The sequence below is a fragment of the Dipodomys merriami genome, unplaced genomic scaffold, assembly GCF_024711535.1.
Source record: "Dipodomys merriami isolate MVZ:Mamm:240054 unplaced genomic scaffold, mDipMer1.0.p SCAF_16, whole genome shotgun sequence".
NCBI lineage: Eukaryota > Metazoa > Chordata > Mammalia > Rodentia > Heteromyidae > Dipodomys > Dipodomys merriami.
Genome location: NW_027202937.1, coordinates 18,958,387 through 18,973,964, shown reverse-complemented (window position 1 = coordinate 18,973,964; position 15,578 = coordinate 18,958,387). Strand labels below are relative to the sequence as shown.

General features: G+C 35.5%; 1 protein-coding gene across 7 annotated transcripts in view; it reads left to right on the top strand.

Moving 5' to 3' along the window:
- Cdkal1 (CDK5 regulatory subunit associated protein 1 like 1) overlaps positions 1-15,578 on the top strand; it is a 732,742-nt gene that overhangs the window by 65,884 nt on the left and 651,280 nt on the right. For all 7 annotated transcript variants that reach the window (XR_011372241.1, XR_011372240.1, XM_070024471.1 and 4 more), the window contains one exon: positions 12,466-12,550. Coding sequence is in view for 5 of the 7 variants with exons in the window: in XM_070024471.1 (XP_069880572.1) it covers positions 12,466-12,550 (85 nt within the window). In the remaining 2 variants the exon portion in view is untranslated. The remainder of the gene's footprint in view (positions 1-12,465; positions 12,551-15,578) is intronic.

Genomic DNA, 15,578 nt, shown 5'->3' with positions numbered 1-15,578 from the left:
CAAAACACCTCAGTATTTTGGAGGGACATGATGAAATCTAAAGGAGTAGTATTGTATATTATGCATTTACCAAGATAGCTAAAAATGTTTACTTTTTTACATTTAACATCCTTTTGGAACTACTCAATGCAGAATTAATGGAAAGAATTGTTTTTTTTTTTTTTTTTTTTTTTTACATTCTTAAAGATCTAGAGAATCGGGCTGGGAAAGTGGCTCAGTGGTAGAATGCTTGTCTTGCCTGGATGAAGCCCTGGGTTCCATTCCTCAGCATCACATAAGCAGAAAAAAGTGGGAAGTGGTACTTTGGCTCAAATGGTATAGTGTTAGCTTTGAGCTGAAGAGCCAAGGGACAGCGTCCAGGCCCAGAGTTCTAAGTATTTGTACTACTCTTTCAACATTCACAATATACTAGATTGGTTTGTGTTGCCTTTATTCTTCACACAGATCCACAGTAAATATTCACGAGACAATCAAGGCCCCAGAGGTAATTCTGTGATGAAAGCCTCCCATCGAGGTTATGATGATCTAAGCAAACATCTGAAGTACATTTCTAAATGCAATTCTCTTTTTTTATTTTTTTACATCTGGTAAATCATGTTGTATGCATACATTTACCTATATGAAGGCACACATAAATTCTTATTAATGTCTCCAACTCAAATTTGTGATGAGTTTTATAAATTTATATGATTTTTATAAATTTTTAAAATTATGGCAGCTTTGTTTTGACCCATAGCAGCTCTATTTTTCTGTTTAGTCTTGGTTCTAGATTTAGAGGGGCTTAATGTTCACTCTGAGCTGTGTTTTATTGGTCTCTTAATTTCTTAGTTATCTTTATTTCACGAGTAATTTACATAAGTACTCAAGGTATTAATTTCCTAACTTCTTCCTTACATGTTTGAAATTATTAGTTTTCTCTTTCTGCAAAATAAGCATTAAGTCCTGTCAGGAAAATATTAGGAATACTGAAATATTTTGCTTATTATGCTTTCAGATGCCATTTTTCAAAGTTCAGAGTTTGTGCCCTTTTCTCATTAGAAAACTTGATGCTTTTCCTTTTGTTTAGCTCATAGGAAGTGATAGGAGTGATGCTGAATTGTTTTAGTTTTTATTTTGATGCTGTTTCCCCTCGATAGCCTTTCCATGGTATTATAATGCCTCCTATACATTTAAGTACAATCACAATATCTGATTGTCTGCAGTCAAGTAGTATAACTCTGTCACTTACAAATGAAGTAAGTTAGTAGACTATTATTTCTACTAGAAAGTGACTTTAAAAAATCCAGTCATCTCAAACAAGAAGGGAAATATTTGTCTCTGCCTGCCTTTTTTCATTAAGATATTTTTTTGCCTAGTCTATCCAGGGTGACTAATTATATTGTTTTGGTATAAATTGCAGTGGGAAGGCAAAATGCGCATTAGACATATTTTGTTGTTTGGTAAGGTAATGAAAGAAAAAAATAAATGTGTATTTCCAGGACAAAGAAAGCATAACTTCTCTTTAAATAGATTGTTCTAGTCAGATTTGGTTGTTACAGGAAGTCCATTTATTTTCTTAGTAACATCAGAAAAACAGCTTAAAGTTTTGGTTAAATTTATATCCTTATTTGAGAATAATAATAATTTTTCAACTTTGAAGCAAAGAAAGCAAATTAATAAGTTTATTCACTGATCCATATGGGATATAGGGAATAGGCTATGACACCATAATATAGTATACTAGCTTAGACTTACTTTGTAGCACATAATTCAGTGAAATAAAGGTTTAAAATGTGATCTATTTCAATATACATTCCGGAGTCAGTGAGAGAAGGAAATTTTTATGTTGTGTTTACATCTTGTTAAAATAAAATTTTGTTGTTGTAATTTTCGTATAGGGTATAGCAATTAAAAATATTTATGCAGAACAAGGTGATTATTGTATGTTTATAAAGTAAATTAAAGTGGGAGATAGTTGTTTAATAAAGGAAGATTTGTTAGTTCTAAGCCCTGGTGCCTGACCTAAAGAAAAGTAGCACTATGTGATAGCCCTCAATTTTCTTATGGATTTATTTTGATGTACTTTTTAGTGCATTTAATAGCAGTGGTAGATAAGCTTGGAGTCTGGAGCTGACTGCTAAATTTACATCCATGTTCAGCCATTTTCTCTGTGTCACCTTGGCCAAGTTGTTTAGGTTTAAATCTCTCATTTGTAAAAGGGGGACAATTATGTACTTGCTTTCTAGAATAGTAAGGGTTGAGCAAATTTATGCAAATAAAGCTCTTAGATGAGGACACAAAGACTATGTTCAGTAGATTATAGCTGTGGTTATTATGTTTTGCTTTTAGGAATATTGACTTATTTATGTGTGTTCTTTGAAGGGATGGTGACTATTACATATTTAAATAGTTCATTTGCAAAATATATAAGTAGGCATTGGATAGTCTGTGGTGACCATGAGGATGTAGAGCTAGAAAAGGAGATGGCTAGTGGACTTCATCTTCTCCCCCTTTATACCCTTATGGAGCAGCAGTCCTCAAAACTAAGTCTCGTGGAAGCCATCAGTACAGCCTCAAATAGTAACTTAGGAAAAATCATTAAATTTCATTAAATCATTTGCTAAGTCTTTTCTTTCTTTCTGCAAAGGCTTCTTCTAATTTTTGCTTCTGAGTCAGAGACAGATAACAGGTCTGAAGTCCACCTCCATCTTGATATCCAAAGGGAAAGTCCTGCCTTGGGCATAATTGGATCCCTGCTTCTCTTCACCATAGAGCTTTCTGAACACCTGGCAGTGCTTTAGCACTTGATCCATGCCTCCAGTCCAGCACTCAATTTTTTTTTTACATCCTATATTTACTTCTGAATAGCACTAAATTTCCAGAGAGTATATAAAAGCCCATGTTTTTGTCTATGTTCACTGAAACAACTGGTATAGGGATAGGCGATGGAAGAAAGAACTTTTTTGTAATGATTTGTCAGAACAAAATTGTCCTTTTTTTAACTTTTTGCATAGGTGGTATGATTATGGTTTATGGGATATTCTCATGTCCTTTCTTCATCTATTTTTTGAGTAGTAACATTTCTCAGGATACCTAGCACATCTGACTTAAAAGCACAACATTTATCTTTACCCTGGCTGTTCTGATAAAACTCAGAAGAATCTTAAAGATGTCATAAGTGAATTCCTAGGAGAAATCATTTTATTTCTGTTGGGAGAAGTATAGTGGTTTTTTTTTTTTTTTTGTAAGCAAATGGTTTGTTTTTGCAACTATGGTCTTATCTGTTATCTTCCACTTCAAAATCTTTTGAATATTTTGTGAAACTCAAATTATTTATGTGAAGTCACTTGTCTGTCAAACGAGAAAACTCTACTGATGAAGTAAGTTAAACTATTCTATATCAGTTTGCACCCATTTTCTCTTCTCTGCATTCCTTAGTTGAGTAAGGATTCCTGTAGAGTGTGTAGTGTAGTATAGTGTGGTTCCCATAATTCTCATCAGGGGAATATGTGGCATGCACTAAATTAATTGAAAAGGCTTGAATGTCTTTTTTAACTTATGACAAATCCTTGAAGATTAGGGCTTTCTGAAGAGTAAAGTTATATAGGTAGTTTATAAAACGTCGATATATTGCTCTAAGGTACAGTTTAATAAGCATTTAGACTACTTGGCTCAAATGTGTTCTGTGTATTTTAACTCTCCTAAGTGATTTGTAATGTTTAGATCTATTTTCCCTATGGGCTTAGGTAAAAGTAAGGCATTTACAATCAATGAATTGCTTCTGGGTAGAGCCTAACATAAACAGATTTTGCTTTAGCAAAGATTATAAAATATTATCTTAAAAGAAAATGTAGACTTGTTTTGTTAAAAAAATGTAGTCAGACGCTATAAAATTGTAATTGGGCGACTTATATACTCTTTGATTGATTTTAGCTTATTGGCCTTTTTTACTGGCTTAGGTTTAAAATAACAATGCTGTCTCTTAAGATCTCAGATGTATTCCACCATCTCCAACCATTAAAGTCTGACTCATGATCTGTTTCTTTGTTGCAGTTAAAATTTAAGTGGGTGGTATGGGCTCCAGGATGTGAATGAACATCTTTTCTCCTACTTTTATGTATAATTATTTTATCTTTAACTTTAGTACTTTCTTATCTTCTAGATTCACTGAGTCAGGAAGTAAACAAAGGAAGCCCCTTTGTTTATTACTCATTATTTGTTTACCTATTTATTTTATTATTTGTTTTCTATTGTTCCTTTTTCTCCCGATGACTGTGTCATAGATGGCAGTTAGCTTCTGTGTCTTATAAGTGATGGACTTAGGAACTATTGCCTATCTTTTTTTCTACGTTTTTTTTTTTTTTTTTTTGTCAGTACCAGAATTTGAACTCAAGGCCTCCCACTGCTTGTCTATGGCTCTACTTCTTGAACCACATCTCTAGTTTGATAGCTTGATGGTTACTTTGGAGATGGAATCTTACAGACCATTCTGTTTGGTCTGGCTTTGAACCACAATCCTCTGGATCTCAGCTTCTTAAGTAGCTAGGATTATACACCTGAGCCACCAGTGCCCAGCCTTCATCTGTCTCATTATTGCAAATAAATTTAATGGTGTAAAGTAAACTGGCTCGAAGCAAGGACCTTTGTTTTCCCAGCAGTCTGTCTTCTCTCAGCAATGCATATTGGATGAGAGAAAGGAGGTGAAATCCACAGAGGGTAAGTCAATCTGAGAGAATATATAACACACGGTATCATATAAAAGTACTGTAAAAGTCACAAGACATATTAGTTATGTATATTACTGCAATATTAAACCAGTAATGGTATTTGAAATGATTTTAAATGATAGAGATTTTAAAAGTTATATGACTCAGAATATGTAATTTAAAAGTAGCTTAATCTAACGAGTATTTTTCTTGCATAAGAATCTTTGGAGACATCTACTTAATGCTATGGGGTGTAGGAGATTTGAAGGTGTTTCTTGTGATGTTTCTGTGGATAAAGAAAAGAAATTATCCAAGTATAAAGGTGAACACTGTTACATTCCTGAGACTTAGTACTGTATGAGTTTCTTTTTCAACCTTGTCTATGTATATAGATAAACTCCTTAGAATTCCAGTTACTTTGAAAGCAAAGTAGCAATTTGAAAGCAAAGTAGCAATAGAAGAATCTCTGAAACACATGGAGGATATATGAGAGCATTACAAATGAAGTGGTGGGAGCCAGGAAGGAGGAAGTTAAATCAAACTTGTCTTGGAAGGCTGGAGGCATGGCTCAAATGATAGAGCCCCAGGTGGGAATGAGTGCAAGGCGAGTTCAAGGCCCCATACCAGCCTCCTCATAAAATTGCCCTGCACCATTTTTACTTGCTGAACTCTGTGTCCACCATCCTGCCCCATGCTGTAATTCTTAATTGAGGAGAACGGCAGGATATTTTGCTGCTATGTCTTATGGGAAAGAGGTTTTTTTTTTCTTTTTTTCTTGTGTTTGAATTTCAAAGCTATTGTAGGATACTTGCTGGAATTTAGGAATTTCAAGTCTGGTTTTCTCTTTGGTATTGAAGTCATTATTCTTGTTGGTTTTGAGACAAAATTTTCACTCTGTAACCTAAGCAGCCTTGGAACTGTTATAACTAGTCCAGGGTAGCCTTGAACTTGTTATCTCTCCTATTTCCTGAGTGTTGGGCTATTCAGCTTTCTTCGTTTTGCTGGCTAGAATTTCTTGTATTGAACTGCATATGATGGAATCAGACATTTTTACCTTCTGTCTTCATTTTACGGTGAAATAATTCAGTTTTCTAGCTCAGATTTTTTGGTAGATTAAAAAAATATATTTGAGGTAATTCTTTTCCCAGCTTTCTGACTTTTAATCATGAATGAGTGTTGGGTACTTTATAGAAACTTATACTCTGAAAGGAAACTGGTTTATTGGCTTTTAGTTGGAAATAGGATTGTGGATAGTAGAATGATAAAGTCTCAGTGCTATACCAAACACGTTACCTGGCTCTTAAGCTACTGTTACCCGGCTCAATATATGGAAAGATTTGTGAATATGATTGCATGTGGAAATTCTTTTTTTCTCTTGGCTTTTAAAACAAATGTTCCTTTAATGTAAACTTTTTTTTAAAAACACACTTTGTTAATATCTTTCTTAGTCTTCCATAAAATGGTTCTTATTTTACTGCTGGGGGTGGGGCATTAGGAGAGGAAATACTTCCTTATGGTTAGAAAGCCATGCTCTGGTCTTTTGTATTTATTTTTGTGACAGCTATATATTCTGATACTGCAGAGCAATATTTATCTCCCATCTCTTTGCTTCACAAATAGAGAAAAGACACAAACAAAACAAAAAAGGAAAATGGAATTTATAGAAAACTGACAACCATTTAGAAAGAAAAAGGAGAAATATTTTCTGTTCACTCAACGTCCCATCATCCTTAATACCCTAGTGGATGTGTCCTCTAGAATTATCCTCCTTCAACACCTTATTGTCCTACATACTACCCTTACAACCAGACAATTAACATTTAGGAACTGCTACCACCTAATCCTGAACTTGTGAGCTTGTTCCTATAATGTCCTGTGTAGGAAGAGAATCTGGTTTGAAATCACATTGCTTTGAGTTGTCACGTGTCTAAGATTGTTTAACCTAGCCCAGTTTCTTTCTTTTTGCTTCATATGCTTGGCATTATTGAAGAGTCCAGGACTGATATTTGAATAATTGTCCCTTAATTTGAGTTTTATTTTGCTGCTTTATAGTTTGGCAGACATACCTTTGAAAATGATGCTTTCACAGAATCATCAGGACAAAGGATGAACTAATGCAACAATGATATTTACTAGACACTGTGTTGGAAATGAACTTTACAATGTGGGAGGGAGGAGAACGGGAGGGTAAGCAGGAAAAAATGAGGGAGAGGGTAACATTGTTCAAAAAGAAATATACTCACTATCTTATGTAACTTGTAACTAACTCTTCTGTTCATCACCTTTACTGTGTGTGTGTGTGTGTGTGTGTGTGTGTGTGTGTGTGTGTGTGTGTGTGTGTGTGTGTGTGTGTGTGTGTGTGTGTGTGTGTGTGTGTGTGTGTGTGTGTGTGTGTGTGTGTGTGTGTGTATCCATCTTCTCTGTATCTGATCAAGTAGCTTTTGACTTGTCCCATTATTGATGATAGTAACTCTGATATGTTGGTTAATGTGCTGTTCACTGGTTTCTCCATTGTAAAATTACATTTTTCTCTTAGTAGTCAGTATGGAATTTGTGTGAAGAGCCCAGGATATACTGTGGATAGATCAGAATTCTTGTTCTTTTTTAAAATTTCATCACCATCTAACTCCTGTAGTCCATACCTTGTTGCTCTTATTCAGAAAAATCCTCTTCTCCCTTCCTGGCCCTACTAGGGAAGTTCTGAAACACCCATTCTCCTGTGTTGTGTATGTCCTTCACTCCATTATGCTCTGGCAGTAGATACTGGGCAGCTGCCAACACCTTCTTTTTTCATGTCCTTCCTCTGTCCCCAGGCCAGACTGTCTTTATTGACTTTTAGTTAGAAATATGGCTGTGAATGGATAGTAGAATGAAGAAGCCTCAATGCTAGATGCAATGAGATAGTCACCTAATACTCCCTCCATGCAGGATGTCTTTCGGGGCAGCCCATTCAGATCTTTTTGTACTCCTAAACCTTGTTCTCATACCTTTTGCAAGATTGCTAACTTTTGTGGTCACCAAATGTTCTGTATCTCTGTTTGTTGTACAGTTCTGCTTGCATCTGTCACCAGTTGGTGATCTTAAAGAGAACCTGGTGGTGAAGTTATCCCTTTCTCTGCTATGCTCCTTCCTAGAACTTCTATTTATGTTACTGGTATCACTTTTTGTGTTAGCCTTCTGGATCAGAAACCTTAATCTTCCTAGAGAATATTCATTAGAGTGTCATTTACCTAGTTCTCTTATTTTTGAAAGTATCTCTTTCCCATTGGACCCTCCATTGTCTAATGAGTAGCAACATAATAGCCTCTTTTTTTTTTTTTTTTTTAAAGACAAATGCTAGAGCCTCAGCTTGTGAGGTCCCAGCCTGGATGTATGTTGACTAACTGGATGAAAAGCTCCTTGGGGCCTAAACCAGCACTCCAAAAAATCATCCTAACCAGATGAGCCAGGCCCATGGTGCAGAACCTGCCTCCAGAGACCTGCAAAACCTCCAGATGGCAGGTGGAGGCTTGAGGGAAAAGACCTGCGAATATTAGGTCCTACTCATGCCTGGGAGCATCTAGACTCTAGGAAGATTTCTAGAACATGAGTTCCATATCTAAATATAGTTACTGTTAATATTTCAGTGCATTTCCTTACCTTTTTTTGCAATAAATTTTTATTTTATTTTTTACTTTTTTATTCTGTAGTTGGAGCATATGTAAAATTTCATAACATCTCTTAAATCAAAGAGTAGTTTTTCCCCTATGGTATTTCAGTTAGTGCAGTTTGCTTTGTTTGTAATTGGAATAAAATATCCCAGAGAAAGAGAGGTTGTTTTCTTTCTTCCTGTTAGAACATCAAGATCCCCTGGAAGAAATTCCACATTCTACATCAGAACTGGACCCCAGCTTCTCCTGGAAATAATGCTCTGGTTTTGAGTTCTGATTGCATACCACTAATCTGTTTTCCTCCTAGATTGGTCTTGATGCTTACTCATTAACATGCCCTTCTGGCTCCTTGGTCTTAACTCATTCATGTGCTCATGTAGTCAATCATTCATTCTTCAACAACAAGACATTGGCTCTGAAGATTTAAAAATCATCAATCCATGAAGGACCATTTATTAATGAGTTTTTGCTGGGATGTGCTACAAATTCACCTGTGCCTTTCTCCTTGTGAAAAAAATAGATGTGTGAAATAGTCTGGGAAAGATGAGTATAGGAGTTTGCTATGACAGGTGCGTTGACACTTAGGCAGCGAGTATAGAAACTAGTCCAATGGAGACCTTGTGGCTCTAGGTGGTAGTGTTTTTTAAAACAGCTTTATTGGGGTAATAATTTCTGTGCCATGCAGTCACTCATGGAAATTATAATTCAGTGACATATAGTGTAGTGATAGAACTGTGGCACAGTCTATTTTAAACTTATTTTTGTCACACAAAGAAACTCTATAGTCTTCTTATCCTGTTGTCCTCTTGTTCTCCCCATCCCTAGTTTATTTTCTGTTTGATATATTTGTCTCTTCTAGACATTTCATTGAAAGAGAGACCTATAATGTGTGCTTTTCTCACTGACCTCTTTCCATTAGCCATGATGTTTTGCAGATCTATCAATGTTTTAGCACTTCATTTATTTTTCATGTCAAATAGTATTCCATTCTGTGAATATACTGAATTTATCCATCAGTTTGTGGATATCTGGGTTATTTTCAGCTTTTGGCTCTTAGGAATGTTGGCATGAACATTGATGTACATAGTAAGCACAAGTCCTGTATTGTATTCTCATGCTGATCACCAAAACACTTAGCTATATAATGGATTTTTGGTAGTTACTGCTGGAGCTCAGTTGGGTATTTTTCACTTTAAAGAAAAATATTTCTTTTTCCTTCAAACAGTTCAAGCTGATTCATAATCCTTCCTCACTGTATTTCCAGTGCATCTAGACCAAACTCTTTAGGGAGTAATCTCCAAACATCTTCCCCTTGGAGCTGCTACTGCTCTATTCACTCAGAGGCTCACGACATATACCTCTACACTGGAACTGTGTGACTTAGCTGGAGGGCTGAAGGCCAGGTCTTCACCTGAGAATTTCAGACTGGTATCTCTAGGTTCTCTTCTTAAATCTTCATGGCCTTCTTCTTCTCCCTCCTCCCTGCTCCTTTCTCCTCATCTTCCCACCATTTGAACCCTACACAGCATAAGGGAGAATATATTCCAGTGAATCACTTTCATTTCCTTAGAAACCAGATTAGGAACATGTATATTTCATGCCATTTATATGGCCCATCAGTGGAATGATCAATGCAATCTCAAGGAAAACATTAATTCATTGATCAAAACTTTTTGTTTTTTTTCTTTTGTTTCAAAAAGTTACTTTTCATCATGCATCTTAAAGTTACTTTTAAGTTCTCTTATTTAAGTATGCTCCATTCTCTCAAGTTTTTAAGGGGCTCTCAGTGATTTGTATTGGGTAAATAAACTCCTTGGGTATGATTAAGTGTAATGGACATTTTAACTGTTTGGACTTGCCTTCCAGGGTTCTGTGGTAAAGAAACTCTCAAAAAATGCGTTTTGGTCCAAAGCAATCAAACTCTTTCCCCTTTTTGTTTTATTCTTTGTGAGCTTTTATTTGTGTCAGCCTGCCTACCTTCCTATTTGAAATCTATGAATAGACCCTTTTATTGTTGTGTGCTGCTCCTCCGGTTGATTTTCTAATGGAACAGTTGTGTAAGATCAGTGTCTTGTTCAGCCAGCAAGTGTTGAAGTGAACCATGCAGAATCCTGCAGGGAGTGGGAAGATTGGGGGGGGGGTCTGTCTGTGCTTTGGGGTACTAGTGCCACATTCATTATTAATTCTTCCTTTTCTTGCATGTCTTCACTGATTACAGAAGACCAAAAGCTGATACGTTCATAATCTTGGGAATTTTACATAATAGCAAAACAGTTACTTTTTGAAGCCTGATTATTAGTGTTTTTAGAAATATCATGAGACACCCTCAAGGCCATGTACCACTTCTTGGTTTTGTCTGTAGTTATTATCTGTATTATTCTTGATCAAGAGGCAAGGACCCACTAATGAGGCATGCTAATTTCCTTAAGTTCAGTCTGTGGAGTCAGTTTGTCTGGATGTCTAATCCTCACTCACCCTTTAACTGGGTAATTTTAGTCAAGTTAGTTTTCCTTTCTAAGCTTTAGATTTCTACTCTGTAAAATTGGAATCAAAATGAGCGCACCTCAAATTGGGAGGATTACATGAGAAGTGAATGGGACACGCTTGGCTGACTGCTGGACACAGACTCTGTAGTCAGTGATGTTAGTGATTATCATGAGTACTAATCAGATTTTTATTACCTGAGCCTGACTGTTAATTTCTGGTGTATGTAAGGAAGTAATTTAGAAAGTAACTAACTTTTGAGACAAACAAATCCTTTTGTGTCTCTCTCCTTACACTCAAAGTGGGTGGCTTGTTGACCATCATTTGCTTGGTTCAGTGAACACAGCTTTCCTGGGAGAGAAGGTGCAAGGTTATGGTTCTGGGAGAGAAGTCTATAGAAGGTGCACAGTTATGGTTCATGATGGATTTTTACCAGGATGCAGATTACATTCTCACCTTACAATAAAGGAAGCCTGTGACTCTAAGCACTATGGAAAAGGAAATGAAAAACTTAAAGAAATTTATGAACTTAAAGAAAAAAAGTAATACATACTTTTAAAATGCAAACAGCAGAGGTAGATGTAAAGAAGTATTTTGGGGTTTCTTTTCAGGGTTAAAAGAAGGAGAAGGAAAATAAAAGTCCTCTATGAGTACTGTATTGGAAGACAACTGAATCTTCACCTCACTTCTAGGGGTGCAGGCACCTCAGTCTCATGGATGCCTCTAGATGATGTCTTTACATAGATCTGGATGTCTCTTTGCTTAGATGTACAATCCAGTGGCTAAGTCATCTAGTAGTGGTAGTGAGCTGCACGCTTATTTTATTTGAGGTATGAGGACTTGGAAGGCAGATCTCCAATGTAGGTGTATAAATCAAACTGACTTAGATATGCTTTTCTAGACATCCTCCTACCACTCCTCTATGTTAGTGTTCTGGGATTGTTGTGAACATGAGTGTAATGTCCCCTTCTCCCCCCCAAACACAGATGCAGATTGACAGTGTTAATATCATTTTAGAGTCCTAATTGTGCTGGTGAAATCTGATCCATATAGAATCAGTGTTACTTCCTTATTAAGGAAAGCAGAATAGCCTTCACACTTTATGTATTTGTAAATTCATTTTTCTGACATTAAAATAATAACATTATTTCTTGCATTGGCAGTGAGTTTTACTATATAGCAATATTTAACCAAATTGATGATTACAGTAAGAGGGTCACTTTACATCAAGGCAGACAGGCTGCATTTTTAGTAAGAATAATATTCAGCATATTTAGAAGACTATTCAGCATATCCTGATACTAATGTTTGAAAATATTGAAACAGTCCAAAGAAGGGTAATGAATTTTATATTCAAAGGGAAGTTTGGGTGAATTTTAACTTGGTTTTGAGACATTATTAGATAATACTTACACACTTTAAGTAAAAATATATCACCAAACACGTTATTATGTTTATTCTTCATGAAGATTTCCATGGTATTACCATTGCCTACTATAATAGAATTGATATATACTTGTCCTCTGACAGGATTTTTTCCCCCACAATCTGTAACCCATGCATCTGGATAAGCATTTGGGTAGTTTTACTTTAAATAAGTGTGGTGTTTTAACTTTTCTTTTTTGCATCTATTTTTTTTGTATTAGAAAATGCATCAGATGCAGATTTATGGCTCCTGAATAGTTGCACTGTGAAAAACCCAGCTGAAGACCACTTTAGAAACTCAATCAAGTAAGTGAAAGGTTTTTATTCTCTCATTTTACATTAATCAAGGTATGAATTCATATCAATAGATTAGCCTTTAAAGATTCATAATATCAATATAAATAGTTGATATTAAAAAGTGTAACTTTGATTTCTGAGATGCTGTTTTGATTTTTCTCTGTTGTAAAATGAGGCTTTAATGAGGACTTTTGTACTGTGATTTGAGGGTTTGTGAAGTTAGCCAGTAGCTGATTTGAATTGTCAGGTATTAACTCTGTGTTGATCTAAGCGGTTCGAGGCCATAGTGTGAGGTTACCTAGCTCAACTTTCTCCTCTTTTCTCCCTCTACCCATTTCATCTACTCCATCTTGGTCTGGGATGTCTGGCTTAGAAGGTAGTTACAGTAGATAATTGATATTTATGTCATTGTCTCTTGCTTTGTCCTCTCAGAGGGAAATGGTATTAGGTCATCCTCTCTTTCCATCTACTCTGTTAGATAAGTCTGTCTGTAAACTATTTCCTCATTCTGTAGGCCACCCTCTATAACTCATTGGTACCTTTTCATTGGTACTTAGACCAGATCCCATCTGTTCCATATACGTTTGTTTTTTTTCTTTTCTTCCCAGTCAGACCTCTTAAGATTCTCTTATTCTGTTCTTAATTTCTTTCTTTCCCTTCTTAGATTTATTGTGAAATGTATGTTAATATGTGTGGTTTAAATAATAATAACATGTTTAACACTTGTATACACACTACCCAGCATTAGAAATATAGTGTCATATACAATATAATATAAATAAGAACAAATCTTTATTCTGATTTTGTGAATCTTTCTTCCCTTTATTAATAAATTCACCCTCTCGTAAGTATTTTTCAACCCATATGTTGTTTAGCCCTATCTTGGACTTCCTTTATTAGACTTGGACTGGTGTATTTTTCTTTTCTTCAGCATCATATTTTTAGATTTGTCCATTTTGTTGACTATAAAACAACTAGATGTTTATAGTAATTCAAGGAGTGAATTTGCTGCAGTTTATTTGTTTATTTTTTATTGGTAGAGTTTTAGTTTTTCCCAGATACTTCTATGCATGCTGTGTCATGAACACTGTTACTATGAATATTTTAAGCATTATTTGTGGATATGTACTGGTCATGATTATGTGCAGTCAAGTTTCAGATGGCTGTGCTTGTGTTCATTTTCACCTGCAGTGAGTGTGTGGTTTGTTGTGCTCTGTTTTTTCTATGTGAGATACAGTCAGGATTCTAAGGTTTTGAAGGTCTGTTTGGTCTGTAGTTTTATGTTTTCCTGATCAATAATGAGGTTGAACAGCATTGGCCATTTGGACTTAGTGTGTGTGTGTGTGTGTGTGTGTGTGTGTGTGTGTGTGTGTGTGTGTGTGTGTGTGTGTGTGTGTGTGTGTGTGTGTGTGTGTGTGTGTGTGTGTGTGTGTGTGTGTGTGTGTGTGTGTGTGTGTGTGTGAAATGGCTTTCCAAGTCTTTTGTCCATTTTACTGTTGACTTAAAAATATTTATTATGTTAATATACTATGCGAATTTTCTATACAGTACCTTAGCTGTTATACATGTTGTGAGTACCTTCTCCCAGTTATGGCTCATCATTTTACTTTCTTTTATGGAATCTTTTATCTCCTGTTTTGAAAGTTTGTTTTTTTTCAGTCTTTTCCATTAGCATGCATTAATTATAATGACATCTTTTGATGAAAGGAAATTCTGATGTGAAATTTAGCAATCTTTTTTTTTTTCCTGTGTATGTGTAAAATAACTTCCCCTCCCTCACGTTTAGGTCTCTAATCCATATGAAATTGAGTTCTTTGAGGAGGGGAAGGTAGTGGTCCAGTGGTTCAGTGGTCCAGTTTTGTATTTTCTGTTTAGATAGCCAATTTCTGCAGTGTCATAACTTTACCTCTTCTAACACTCCATTTTACTACTTTTTATAACTATTTCAGTAGTTTTCATTATTCTGTTTTTATACATGGATATAAAATACTTTGTTCAACTACTTTCTCGTTCACCTTTTTTGTTAGTCCTCTCCACTTCCCTCTGGGACCTTTCCTCTGTTCAAGCCTGTTTTACTTTCCTGTCATTCATTTGTCTTGTTTTGTTAGTATATATTGATTACACCAAAGGAGTTTGCTATGTGTATTTCAGGTTTGTATGTAATATAAACATATACAATATCCATATTTGAAATACTTCAGATGTGGGGCTGGGAAGGTGGCTCAGTGGTAGAGTGCTTGCCTTGCATGCATGAGGCCCTGGGTTTGATTACTCAGTACCACATAAGTAGAAAAAGCCAGAAGTGGTGCTGTGGCTCAAGTGGTAGAGCGCTAGCCTTGAGCTGAAGAGAATAAAAAAGAAAAAAAAAGAAATACTTTAAATATGTATGCATTGTATTCTGCTCAAAATAACCCTTTGCATTTCTTTTTCCTCCCCCACTGCAGATCCTTTATTGATCAACAGCTTTTCTTGAGATTTCTTCTGCTGTCTTCATTTTTAGTTGAAATATGTTCAAAATTATTATCCATTATCTTTTTTTCTCTCTTCTTACCCTTATCTTTCTATATAGTCCTATAGTTAGATTCCTGCCCTACGTGTATGAAAACAAATTTATGTATATAGGTATCTATCTATAGGTAGATACCTATATATCTATAGGTAGATGTCTTTAATTCTAGCTTCCATATATGTGCACAAAGATGATATTTGGGTTTTGATTTTGGCTTATCTTATTTAACATAACTTTCTCCAGTTCCACTGATTTTCCTGAAAATAACATGATTTCATTTTTCCTTATAGCTGTGTAATATTCTATGGCATATATGTGTCATATCTTCTTTATTCATCAGTTTTTGGGCACTGCTGCTGAGTATACTGCTAGGCTATTGTCTTGTTTATTTAGGTGTCTTCCCGCTTGTTGCCATTTTCTGACAAAGGAAAACCAAGAGGATTAGTTCCTGAACATTAATATACATTAAATCCTTCTACATATCTACCTGCTCCAGCTTTCCCTTCAGTCTCTTCTTTTATGTAATGT